Raw genomic sequence first — 14,070 nt, 5'->3', positions numbered from 1 at the left:
ACAAACTTTTGCGCCTGTCACGCCTCTGCGTTGCCGCCCCCCTTTGGCGTGCCGCGCCCCAAATCGAATGGCGTTTGGCAAGCGCACTTGGCGCAGCGTGTCAAAAGCTGGCACCAGGCCCAGAAATAAGAAAAAACAACGATATTACGCCGATTTCCATGCCCCAATCTTGGGGGAATCCCTAATTGCCGCATTGATGAGCGCTTCATTTGGGGCAAAGGCTGAGCCATTTTGTGGCTGGAAGTAGGATTTACACGTGGTGTGAGACTTATTTTATTAAGTGCTGTTGTGGCCTGTGTGTGCCACTTTTTGTATACCCTGTAATAAATGTGACAAAGGTGTATTGATTGGGGTTGAAGTTCTTGTGAAAACCTTAGCTCGGCTCAATCTGTTATATTTTAAATAAAACCAATATAATATTGTGTACTTAAGTAATTCCAATATATCCTAAATTTAAGATACATATTAATTTCCATAATTACTTTAGCTCTAGAATTTAAGGCTTATTCTGCTTTCTGAGTAAATTCTGAATTTTAGAACACACAGAAAAGTGTGAAATTCATAAAATGTTTATTATATTATAATTTTCTGTAGCGCCGGGTATCACACAGTCGAGCAACTCTCGCCTATAAATCTATTTGAATAGTAGTTAATACTATTTAGCATTTGACAAATTCTAGATCTCTCCGTAGTCTAATTATGAATCTTTTGCAGGGCATCGCACAGTCGTGCTTACTCTGATTGCAGCCATTTTGTTGATATTGTTTTTCCTTTTTATTCGATTGTATCTACCTTTACAAAGTTGGGTGTTTTTTGAGTACACATTGTTTCCTTTACCGCCTCTCGTAATGGCCGCAATTATCATGGGCCGAACACGCACTCCACGTCGAGGTGCATTGAACTGTCGGCAATTGATTTTTGACATGCATAGAGCGACAATTTTACAGCGTGCTGAGCTCGAATACAAATTGGTGTGTTATATATAGATATATATGTATGTATATAAAGAACTGTCGATTTTAGCACAACACCAAGCAGTTAGTCTAGGGAACTAGTAAGATCTATTTGAAGTCTTAAACTATAAGTTCTATGCCTGATAAATGACTAACTGTCGCGTTTCATTCTATTTCTGTTGCATACTCTTAGGCGTGCGTAAATTTAGCCTACAAGTAGGCAATAGCTTTGCAAGAAGATTATGTCTAGGAAAAGTTAGATGTGGAATCAAATGTAAGTGGTATATATTAAGTAAAGCTATATTTTATATTTTGATATTCTACTGAATGTAATTAATAAATTTTTTATTAAATCAATAATTAATATCTAAGCAGAAAGAAATTCAATTGTTAAATGGTATATATAACTATTTTAATGGAATTTCTCTTGTCAGTTCATATTCTAGAGATTTGTATGGGGAATATATAACATCAGCATCAAAGTTTTAACATTTTTAAGCCACGCCCACGAGAGGAGTACAAGTAAGCCGCGAAAATTGATCTAGATCCCAAACAGTTCTTGGACTTGACTAATCCAATTTGGAGTAATGCCTGCTAATGGGATCATCCAAAGATGTTTTGCCTTGTCTACGCCCACTGGGGGCGTGGCAGCTCATAAAATCGACACAATTTAATAAAGTCTGGCTGGAACGAGTATGACGCAATCTATTATGCCCGACTGCAATATTCTGGTGGGTTTAATGAAGCGCATAGAGAAAATTGAATTTCAGCTAAAATGCACAGCTGTGATATATATATATATATATATATATATATATATATATATATAAATATATATATATTCAGATATACATATATTTATAACAAATCGAGCTGGACAACATCTGTCAACTAATTATCCCGATCCGTCCACTCGCCACGTGCATCATCCCAGACAGGAAACCAGCTCTTGGTGGGCGCATTTGACCCAGCCACGCCCAGTTCGGCATCATCGACTTGTGCCACGCCCAGCTGCAGGTGGCAAACAGTTAGTCAGAGCTGCTAAAGTACTTACATATATCATTTATTACCCCGCACAGCAGAGCCAATAATATGGCCATAATATTTATGTAAATGATTCGCAGCCGCATTTTGCACTCTGTCAAAGTTGACTCTCTCGATTGATGCACGTTGTGCGACTGTTTCGCTGTTTGTTTATAATATTTAACCGAGAAAAAAAGAAAACAGTGCACAATATTTATTTAATAATTTATTCATGCTACATGGGCATTATCAGCAGCTGATAAGCCGCACAGACGAGACTCGTAAAAATTGAAATGAACACGAAATGCTGAAAATGTTTTCACAGAAGCCACAAAATGCTCATAAATCAATGAATGCTAAATTAAAAAAAATAAACAATAACACTTGCCATGTAGAATATGTGGTCAGAGCAGAAATGTGTCATAACTATAGGCCAACTATGTCAGACAAATGTTTTTCCGCATGGTCAATAAAATATTTCAATAAATGTTCATATGAAAAAACAATAAATGAAAAATATGATTATATACGTACTCCATTGGGCAAAAAAATGCGCAAAGAAAGCAATAAAGTCATAAAAAATGTTGAATTGAAGACAAACAAGAGCCAAGGCAGAAATACGCCAGTTCAAGCAAGAGGAATCACCCAGGGGAAGCACCCGGCAGATAAGGACAGAGCTGCGGCTACACGGTGATTTTTTTGGTTCTGTGCATCACCGACTGCTGCGTGGTCTAGCTATAAAAGCTCGCTGTTCCGGCTAGATGCATCATCAGTCAATCAGCTCCAGATTCACATACAACATGCAGGTTACACTCATCGCTTTGCTCTGCTGCATGGTCGGCTTCGCCTTGGCCATGCCCCAACCCAATCCCGAGGAGAAGCCGAAGGGAGATGTGTGGACTGAGCGGCAGCAATTCAATCCGCCAAACGAGCAGCGTTTTCTTTTGGATGGCGGCTACAACAAGGACAAGAGCGGCAAGGATGTGTGGGCTCAGGCACAGGTGCCCGTTTGGACCAGCGAGAACAAACGTCACGAGTTCGATGTGGTCGGCAAATATGGACAGCATCTGGGTGGACCTTGGGGCAACAGCGAGCCTTCATGGGGCGCAGGTGGCACCTACAGATTTAGATTTTAAATAAAGTTTTTGTTTATCAAGTATTTGTATAAATTCGGCAAAATAAGAATAAAAATGTACTGAGGTTTAATACAATATTAATTGAAATACAACTAATTATACCATATACTTTCTAAGTCAGAGTATGGCACCGTAAAGAACACAAGTTTGGGGATTTGTATTATTAAATTTTCTATTTTTCCCCTAAAAGGGCGGATTTTCCAAAAATCATCTCATATTAATATTCATAAGGATCCTGAACTATTCAAAATATATCATTTGTGCTTTTTTAGAGTATATAAAATCGTATTGAAGTAGACAAAAATCGAGTAGCTGCATAATTAGCTATATTATATATTGTTCACCCAGCTAGCTTCTCTTGTCTAATCTATGTAAATCTTAAAGATGCCAAGCTCAGACTGGGCTTGGGCTATCCTTGAGCACGGCGACGTTCGTCTACCCCGGAACATAGAGTCAAATTTACTGCTGACAATCCATCGAGATGAGCTTGCAGTTTGGCTAATTGTACATGTGTTTATATTGTTTTTTGTTTTCTATTTGTTTGTTTTTTTCTCCTGTTTTCTGGCTAATTCTTGTTGGTAATAACAAATTAAGCGCACACGACGTCAACGACTATTTGCTTAATGAAACCTGCCGCAATGTTTAGCCGGATAAAATGTTTTTTCTTAATTGGATTTATTGCGTTAACTGTCAAAAGAGGCTACAATGAAAATCTATCATGCCACAGTCTAACCCAAAGTCTATAAATAAATGTTGTTTAACAAATTGCTGTATTAATTATGTGTAGAACGCGCCAGCGAAAGCGAAAAGGCCATTGGCTCAAGGGGTGGGCGTTCCTATATCAAATTACTTTTAATTCAAATGAATCATTTTCGGAGCTCTAGAACTCCCGAAACGGAATTTACAAAATGATTTTCAACTAGAAATTTGCATACATTTTTCGTTGCCAATTCAAACTGACCTTGGCAAGTTGAGGAAGGGTTTGGCTTACACGCGCCACATATCTGGCATATAATTATGTGATGTCTATGATTATATTTTGTAAGCCCCTGTATTGGGTATTATTGCTTTTTATGGCTTAAGAGGTGCGATAGAGATAGAGATAGAGATAGAGAGAGAGAGAGATAGAGATAGAGATAGAGATAGAGATAGAGATAGAGATAGAGATAGAGATAGATAGAGATAGAGATAGAGATAGAGATAGAGATAGATAGAGATAGAGATAGAGATAGAGATAGAGATAGAGATAGAGATAGAGATAGAGATAGATAGAGATAGAGATAGAGATAGAGATAGAGATAGAGATAGAGATAGAGATAGAGATAGAGATAGAGATAGAGATAGAGATAGAGATAGAGATAGAGATAGAGATAGAGATAGAGATAGAGATAGAGATAGATAGAGATAGAGATAGAGATAGAGATAGAGATAGAGATAGAGATAGAGATAGAGATAGAGATAGAGATAGAGATAGAGATAGAGATAGAGATAGAGATAGAGATAGAGATAGAGATAGAGATAGAGATAGAGATAGAGATAGAGATAGAGATAGAGATAGAGATAGAGATAGAGATAGAGATAGAGATAGAGATAGAGATAGAGATAGAGATAGAGATAGAGATAGAGATAGAGATAGAGATAGAGATAGAGATAGAGATAGAGATAGAGATAGAGATAGAGATAGAGATAGAGATAGAGATAGAGATAGAGATAGAGATAGAGATAGAGATAGAGATAGAGATAGAGATAGAGATAGAGATAGAGATAGAGATAGAGATAGAGATAGAGATAGAGATAGAGATAGAGATAGAGATAGAGATAGAGATAGAGATAGAGATAGAGATAGAGATAGAGATAGAGATAGAGATAGAGATAGAGATAGAGAGAGAGATAGATATAGAGATAGAGAGAAAGAGAGAGAAATAGAGAGAGAGAGAGAGAGAAAGAGAGAGGGAGGGAGAGAGAAAGAGAGTTCTACAAGAAAGTGTGACTGGGGAGAGTGTATATATGTCTAGAAAAAGTTTCCAATGTTGATGACCGCAGCTCGGAGATGGGAACAGAGTATCTCCTAGTAAATAAGAATATCTTAAGATAGTTAAGATCAATTGATCTGGTTGATTAACTGAACAACATTGACATTTGTTTTATTTCAGGTATAACTGCAGCTGTTCTACCTTTGCGTAGTGCCTAATTGAAGATCTGAGCATTGCTTGGCTCATCAGGCGGGGATTTACATACTGGTCTTTATCAAGCTACCATATTATTTGCCAAGAGATCACGCATCTTATCAGCTGCCTGCGCCGGGTATTCACTTGTGAAGCACAGTCTCCCAAGCCAGACAATGTGCCACAAGGGATTCCCTGCGACGGGAGAGCTTGTCTATGGGCCCCAAGCATATATAAGGCACATGGAGCCACACTTTCGTCATTTTAGTATCAACATCAACAACAGCAGCTACCACAGCTCAAAACCACAAGATGCAACTTAAACTTAGTTTGCTGCTGCTCGTCCTCGGCGTCTTCGCCTGCGCCTGGGCTTATCCTAATCCGCTTCTGACATTCGACGACGAGCCGGCCACACAATTGGTAAGTGCAGCGCCCAGAAGTTTGTTGAGTTTAAGTCTTATGGTCCCCAATCCCACCAAGCAGCTGGCCGGGAACTACGATTGGGCGCCAAGTGAACAGGTGGAGCAGCTTCGCGTGCGTCGCCAGCTGAATGTGCAGGGCGGCGGCAGTCCGCGTCAGGGCTTCGACTTGAGCGTCAATGGACGCGCGCCCGTCTGGCAGAGTCCCAACGGTCGCCACTCGCTGGACGCGACGGGACAGTATTCCCAGCACCTGGGCGGACCCTACGGCAACAGTCGGCCCAATTGGGGCGCGGGCGCACAGTATACGTTCCGTTTCTAGAGCGGGAAATGTTCATCTTAAATCATAAATGCTTAATAATAAATAAACAAAATTTAAATATTATTTACACGAGCTGTACGCAAGCTTATCGGCGCATTAAAAACCGGACAATTTTATAGCTATATACAAAAAATTGAATTCTTATTGATTTCTAGACGATATTCAATTGGAGTCAACATCGTTCAAATGCAGCTCCAGCTCGAAAAGCGATTTGTTCTCAAATATTGTGGGATCCGGCTCCGGTGTCTGCAAGCATGCAAATAATATCAAATAATTATATAGCTATATATCTATACATCGTATATCGTTTTAAGGCCCACCTCATGCCAATCCATGGCAGTGTTCGACCGCCCTTGGCTCAAACCAATTAGCCAAAGCACAAGCAGCAAGAATTTCATTAGGCCAAACATTTCGAAATGAATTTGCGCACTGGAAATGTTTTGCACTCGATTCTGCGAACTCAACTAAATCGAATGCCATTCGGAGTAGTCCGCACATTGGGCGGCAGTTGACGCTATCAGCTGGCCAGGCGCGCCTCCGACTCCGCCTCCTGTGTGTGCACCTCGCGCTGTTATCTGCCAGCTGTGCGGCTGATAAGCGCAGAGCTGCGGATGGGCAATCGCTGTGTGTGTGTGTGGACGAGAGGAGTCGCATCTGAACCAAAAGTCTCGCCTTTGCCTCACGTTGAACTCTTTTAAATTTGTGAAACGTGCCAACAGAAACAAAAAGAACTTGGCACGTTTTGTGTTGAAATCGAATAAGAATGAAAAAATGAAACTAGTTGGAATGCACAAGTACAAAGTGATAGACTAGCATATACCCTGTTGGCAGACAGCCAAGTTCTGATGTGCCTTTCAGCATATTTATATGTGCTGATAAGCATATTCGTGCCTGTACAAACAAGCAAGAGTGCATTACCTGAGAATGCTCGACTAGCAGATACCCTGTAGGCAGACAGATAAGCACTGATGTGCCTTTCAATATATTTCTATGTGCTGAGAAGCATGTTCATGTGTGTACAAGCGAGCAAGAGGGCATTAGGTGAGCATGCTCGACTAGAAGATACCCTGCATACGGAACTGTGTAATATGAGACATACATTTGCATTAGCTTACATTCACATAGTGACAGCTACCCTGTATACAGGTCTAAGCTGCTCCAGCCACAAGTTTTTACTCAAGTCGGAAGCTGCTCGACTGGGTCTATACCCTGTACAAAGTTTTGAATAAGCCAAAATAAGCATTTGATTAAGTTTAAATTTTTATACACAACTCAAATGCCATTTTAACTTAAGTAAAAAGCTGCTCAACTTGAAGATACCCCGTATGGAGGATCGAATGAACCACGCTAAGCATTCGCAGTGGCTTAAACTCGTACACACACATATAGAATGCTTAAGAATGCACCTGTAACCGGTGCTCGACTCACAGATACCCTGTAGACAGATCAGACGAACTCAGCTTCTGTTTAATATGTTATTAACCTCCTGACATCTTTGGCGTACATACACTTTAAGCCACCCTCCCTTCACTCAGCTTTCACGTACAGGGTATATGCACACATAAAAAACAAAAGAAAAATCAACTGCACAAACAAATTTAAAATGTGAGCAGCAAATGGCACTGAAGGTCAGTTCCATAGGGTAGCAATATGCTACTTTTTTTATTTTTCTTGGCAGTTTTTTTTTTTTTTGAGGATTGGTTCTGTTGCTGCACTCGATGTTGGCCTTAGATGTTCTGCACAGTTGCTTTTGTTGATAGCACCAATTTCTGGGCAATTTTCCTTTGTTTGTACGCCACCAAAATTTTCTCTTTTGAGCAGTTCGAGAGTTCGCTTTTCCATGTCATTTTCATATATGTATATATATGTATATATATGTGCGCTCCATTTCTTGGCCATTTGTTGGAGCCATTTTCCAAATCAATGCACAAATTGTCAAGCCAGGCATAGACTATTGTTTTTGCGAAGTTGAGCGAAAATTGGCAACACAAATTGTTGTTGTTGCCGCGCGGAGTCGTCTCTTAAATTGCACATGTGGCAGGCAGCTCATTTGTCAAGTGGCAAATCACTTTAAAGGCCAGACGAATGGAAAGCAACAAACAACGCAAACAACGCAAACAACACAAACAACCAACGATAAAATCAACTTTGCATTTTGCATGTACTTTCAGCTGGTTTGTGTCTTGGCTCTGATCGCTCCAGCGCTGATTGCTGATTGCTGATCGTGACCGATCGACGGCATTTCCCACGCAGTTGGCCAAAAGAAAACCTGGCACAAAGACAACAACAACTGCTTTAAAGTTGACACAACAACAACAATTGATGGCACGGCAGATGCGGCAACTTGTGCGGCGTACACGTAACTTTTGGCTGGGCCATATTTCTGCTCCAGGTATCATCATCAAGAAAGAGAAGTTTGGCAGAAGTTTCTTAATGCTTGGAGCGGGCAGGCCCCGTAATGGCTTTTTAATGAAGCCCCGCAAGGGTGGAGAGAAATTTGTCAGCGCTACGTGCAAATTGAAACTAAGTAAGCCAACTTAAGCGTATTAATTATGAGTGTCAGACCCCGACACTGGGCACAGATATTTGGCCACAAACACAAATCGAAAAAAATATAAAAATGCATGTAAGAGTGCTCTGGTGGGGTGTGAACGACGGACACTTGCCGCAGCATGAACTCAAATGTACTTTCAACACAATATGCAACTTATTGTGCACGCAGTCCTTTACAGAACTGAAATGAGTTCTTAAGTAACTTCGGTTCCTATTGTCCGATCATTATGTAATTTTCAGGGATTCAATATGACATCCAAGAGTGTGTATATACGAGTGACCCAGGATGTATCTCTAAAAATTTGTTTTTTAAGACTTGGAATCTGCGTATACTAAGACGAGAGCCTACATAATAAATATCTTGCCTCTTGCTGTGACAGATTTCAATATATAGTCAGATAGTTTAGACTGAAAATCGAAATGATTCGAAAAATTAGTCCCCAATTTCCCCAATTCTCTAAAATAAGGCGTGCCCATTGATCAGATGCACATGCACCTTCTCTATGGGTCAATAATCTCTTCTTCTAACATTTTTTAAACATTTTAAACTTTTTCAATTAGCTGAGGGCACAAACAAGTTTACCTAAAATTTAGCTGAAAGTTTAGCAGGTGGCAGCTACAGTTTTTTTTTGTGGTGGGCAGCCCGCTTGGCTTTTGCATTTGCATTTGACATTTAGTGCAAGATGAGCCTTGCAACAACAACAACAGCACAGCCAGGCCAAAACATGAAAGCAGCTCCCACCCCCCCTCTTTTTTAGCAAGCCTGCTACCAAAAGTTGTACACAAAAAGAGCGCGGCATTTTCGACTGTTTACTGGATTTGGGCAAAATGTCTATAGTTCAATTGCTGATATTTTGCTGTGTGCCACACGAAAAACACAAACACGTGACCTATCCGAGTGGCTGCAACAAGCTGGCGGTTGCGGGCGCTAGAAATGGGCGCGTGACACGCAACTGTAAGAAACAAAAAATAAATAATAATAATCAGAATCACAATTAGAATTATAATAATAGCAACAATAATTATCATATTGAGTTTGCAGAGCGTCAGACAAAGAGAAATCATTATGCGATATTCACACAGGTGTCGAGTGCTTCAGCTAGAGATGGGCGCGTGACACGCGAGTGTTTATATATGTATAAAACAATATCATAGGGAAAAGAAATAGAGCTTGATTAATCTTATGTATGTATTAATCTCACCAAAAATAATTTATTATATGTTTGTTTTTGATGCGAAGTCGCTTCGAGTTCCAGCTGAATCAATATGCATTCAAATATATAGTTCAATATATAGTTCATATATGCGTGAAAATTATAAAAAATTAAATATATTTATAGTTTAGGTATATGTCAGTACAAATTGAAAACCTTTGCTTAAATATAGTCTATCTGTATTATAATATTATTAAATACAATTACAAATATAAGTATTATAATAAAATATGTACTATAAACTAGACTTAAATATATAATCAAAAAACTTAATATCTTAATTAAAACTTAATATAAGATAAGTCATATTCTAATTCTAATACAAGTAATTATATTGCCAAGACACTTCAAATATTCTTTTCTTGTTTATCTATATGATCTATTTGAGCGTATTCGATATTTTTCTACCACTCACGCGTCCATCTCTAGTTCTTAGCCAACGATGAGCTCAAATGATTCAAATGGCTAATGAATGGAAAGAATAAATCTTAAAGCAAACTGAGTCATGCTGAAAAATGTGTGAAATGCATTCAGAATTGGACTGCAAAATGAAGGTTGACTTTATTGTTGCTGCAGCAATTGTTGTTAGTTGTTGTTGTTGTTGTTGTTGTTAGTTGTTGTTAGTTGTTTTTGTCGCCATGCAAATTGGGCTCACGTTTTGCGCATTAAGCTCAGCAATTGCATTTTGGCCACTGGCGATGATTGAGTTCTCCACACCTGGTGGCAATTGGCCGCATATCGATTGCTCTATTGTTGCGATTTGAGGGCTGGTGAGGGGTTAAAGCGGGCTCTGCTAATTGGCAGCAGCAGCAGCAGCAGCAGGCACTGCGCTGACCCAAACGCAGCGCTCAATTAGCCAAATAATGGACAGACATGGCACAAACATGAAAACCTTTTGATGGCCAGCTTTGATCTTAACAGCAAAAATATTTACCGTAACGCATTACGGCGCACAGATTAAAAGCCGCAAAAGGCAGCAGCAGCAGTTGCTGCTGCAGTTGCAGTTGCAGTTGCTATCAGTATCAATAGTAATTTCAAGTTTCACTCGCCACAAAACTTGACAGGCGGCCAGAGTGGAAGAGGGATGCGGCATGGCCATGGAACTGGGACTCGGGCGTACATGTTGGTGTCGTAGGTCAGGCCAGGCACAGGCACAGGCACAGCCAATACAATGCCGGCAGCGGCAGCAAAATGTGTGCGGCAGTTTTCCAACAGCAATTTGTGGCCTAGGACTTTGGCATGTCGTTTGCTGCAGTTGGATCAGGCCCAGAGCCACAGCAACAGCAGCAACAGCAGCAACAGCAACAATGACGATTTGTAGCCAATTATTTCAAATATTGTATTGAAATTGTATGGCAGTGTGTGGCTATCTCTGGCCAGGCATCTGTACAAGGCGCACGTAGCACAACTTTGAGTGTGTCAAAGTGGCCACTCGACTCGGCATTGGCAATTGTTGCCCATGTTCCAGCTGCTGTTGGCCCTGGTCAGCATTTGACATTGGCCCGCAGAGCTTGCTGCCCATGCCTGATGTGGATTTGTCATATGCACGCGTTGATTAATCATCTGGCTTAGCCACAACAGACAACAGCCAACAGGCAACAGCCAATCTCCAGCTGGCCAACGGGTCACGTCAACTTTCGACTTCATCAGCAACAGCTTGAACCGCACGCGCCCGTTGACCTTTGCTGGCGGCAGGTGCTGCAATTGGCATTCATTTGTTTTATTTTTAGCATCGGTTGCATCAGTCGGCAGATGATGACAAATCGCAGCCCAAGAAAATAAAAGAAAACACGAAACACCGTAGATTAAATACTCTTAGTTTAAATTTTGTATAGAGCTGATTATTGCGGAGTATGCTGAAGATATATTAAAAAACAAAAAAGTTTTTCATACAAAAACACATTTTTTCGATGCATTATATGATATAGATAGTCCGAAGATGTCAAGACTGTTCTTAGAATTGAGAAACAAACATATGCAGAGTCTGGTCAAGATATCCTGAAAAAACAAAAAAGTTTTTCATACAAGAACTTTATTTTGAACGATCGGTAACTATATAATTTAGTGGCCCGAACCGGACGGGTTCGATATATGTATTTATGACGATATCTTTAAGCCTGAGAGACTTGTTGGCATATAAACAGACTTGGCTGTTGATACTGATCAGGACTATATATATATATCCTATAGGGTCCGCAGCGTCTCCCTTTGTGCGTTACATATTTTATGATACAATATGTATACCCTATATTAGGGTATATTTAACTTGAAAAATTTAAGAATTGCTTAAACGCTTGATGATCAAGAGAGACAATAGAGATATATGATTTCTCTTTCTTCTAAATCCCCGTCAATTAATTGTCATTTAAAAAAACATCGATTTTCTTATCTCATGTAAGTATTTTACTCAAAACCCAACCGAATTATATTTAAGCTATGCTTAATTATGGTCTAAATCTACTAACTGAACAAGCCGAATCTAATTAATAAGCTTAAATGTATAAATATAAATGTTACACATATTATCGCGCACTCAAAGAGCTTTTATCCTTATAATTCATGTTCACCCCCGTTCCACACAACTTTGACATTAATGCTTTTGATCCCGTTATGCGTTTCGGCTCAACTGCAGCCAGCAAATGCATTGAGTAATAAAGAGACTGAAACAAAGAGCAAGCATTGTGAATGCTCTGGCCGGGAGAGTTAATTCACATGTCCAATGCGTGCACGCCATTGGTCGCAACGTTTTTGATCCCGCTAGCCTTGCTGAGCGCAGGAGCACTTATAATTGTGTGCTCTTAATTGTTGTTGTATTAGTAGAAATGCCGGCTTGGCGTAGGCGGGAAATTAATGCGGCAATTTAGTCTGTGCGCGTCTGTCCAGTTGATCGTTTGTTTAATCTGCGCGTGTGTATAAAATCGTTTACTTAACAAGGTTAAATTAACTACTTACACTGTTAAATTCGTGCTGTGTGTGCTTATGAGCTACTTGGGGTTAATCCCTGGCCAGGTATGAATTGCCTTTACATATATTTCCTTTTTTTTTTTGGGGAAATATGTAAGCAAATATTTATTTATTTGCCAAAAAATACACATACACATGCACGAATACTTTTTTGCCATCTATGTAGTAGTATGTGTGTGGGTGACTGAGAGGCACAAAAGAAGTACAGACTTGGGCAGAGTAAGAACTGAACGCAGAAAAAGGAAATAAATGAGCAAGGGTGAGCGAAGCAGAGAGAGAGAGGGAGTGAATGAGAGTAAGCCGTAGAATGAGTATGAGCGTAGATAAAACCTATTAGATTGCAAACTTAATTTGTTTGTGTAACACTCATAATGAAAGCATGAAAAAACCGCAGCGGGCATAACGGCGCATAGGACATACGCGTACATACATATGCATATATGCATACATACCTATAGATGCGCTCACTAAAAATACATACACGGGCACATTCAAACCAGCACACATGCAAACGCATGCACAAACATAGAAACATACATACATACACTTATCTGCGTTTGTTAGAAGAGCACATACTACATAGCGGTTATATGTATGTACATATATATATGTTAAATGCTTGCTAGGGTATTGAATCTTCGTCGTTGCTGATTTTTGTAACCGTTTTATTGGCAATGCATTTGCAGTTAAAAAAGCATGCATTGAAAATCCTGAGAATTTTACCATTCGCTAGCCACAATTCTAGGTAATGCTTAACAAATGCTTGTTGTACATACATACATACAAATGCAAAGGCACGATTAACAACAAAAAACAACAACAAGAGTTGTGAGCAATAACCGGGCAAGAATGCGTCGTCAAATGTGTTTGGCAATTGTTATTAATACCTTATTAGACGAGTCGTCAATGTGGTCGATGACAGCGCCAAAGCCCAACCCAGAGGCAAAGCCAAGAAAAGGCCCATTCTCGAGGAGAGTGTGGAATATCAATGAGCCAAACGCTACACAGATTATGTCTGGACTTAACGCAGACGACAATTGCATTTCCGCCTAATTGTGGGCCCATGGCGACAATGCAAGAAGCGGCTTTTGGGCCGTGTTCGTGTAGAGACACAGGAAATGCAATCATAAATCGCGCTGATGGTCATTTGCAGCAGAGAGTGAGAGAGAGAGGGTGGGGAGGGGGGAAGAGCGAGTTATATACAACAATATTTATGCTGCGGCAATTAGCCTGCTCAGTGGCCATCTCTGAGCCCAAGACCAGGAAATGTTTTTGGCCAAAACACTTGTCAGATTGCATGTTCAATTCTAATAATATAATT

General features: G+C 39.9%; 2 protein-coding genes across 2 annotated transcripts; both read left to right on the top strand.

Annotated features, from left to right (window-relative positions):
* The first annotated feature begins 2,748 nt into the window (after positions 1 to 2,748).
* LOC115760925 (diptericin A-like) lies at positions 2,749 to 3,185 on the top strand. The gene has a single exon (XM_030702500.1). The coding sequence runs from the start codon at positions 2,777 to 2,779 to the stop codon at positions 3,110 to 3,112; it is 336 nt and encodes a 111-aa protein (XP_030558360.1). The 5' UTR covers positions 2,749 to 2,776; the 3' UTR covers positions 3,113 to 3,185.
* A 2,381-nt stretch (positions 3,186 to 5,566) lies between these two features.
* On the top strand, positions 5,567 to 6,029 carry LOC115760877 (diptericin-D). The gene is made up of 2 exons (XM_030702439.1): positions 5,567 to 5,697; positions 5,761 to 6,029. Exons 1-2 carry the CDS (start codon positions 5,590 to 5,592, stop codon positions 6,016 to 6,018), a joined length of 366 nt encoding a protein of 121 aa, XP_030558299.1. The 5' UTR covers positions 5,567 to 5,589; the 3' UTR covers positions 6,019 to 6,029.
* The last annotated feature ends 8,041 nt before the right edge of the window (positions 6,030 to 14,070 follow it).

Source organism: Drosophila novamexicana, unplaced genomic scaffold (genome assembly GCF_003285875.2).
Source record: "Drosophila novamexicana strain 15010-1031.04,08,12 unplaced genomic scaffold, DnovRS2.1 tig00000462-arrow-pilon, whole genome shotgun sequence".
NCBI classification, from domain to species: Eukaryota; Metazoa; Arthropoda; class Insecta; order Diptera; family Drosophilidae; genus Drosophila; species Drosophila novamexicana.
Note: the sequence above shows the minus strand (reverse complement) of the source record. Positions and strands in the feature narration are given on the sequence as shown.

Coding starts and splice junctions, on each gene's coding strand:
- LOC115760925 (XM_030702500.1), top strand. CDS start 2,777: ATGCAGGTTACACTCATCGCTTTGCTCTGCTGCATGGTCGGCTTCGCC.
- LOC115760877 (XM_030702439.1), top strand. CDS start 5,590: ATGCAACTTAAACTTAGTTTGCTGCTGCTCGTCCTCGGCGTCTTCGCC. Junction 5,698..5,760: donor ACGAGCCGGCCACACAATTG/GTAAGTGCAGCG, acceptor CCCACCAAGCAG/CTGGCCGGGAACTACGATTG.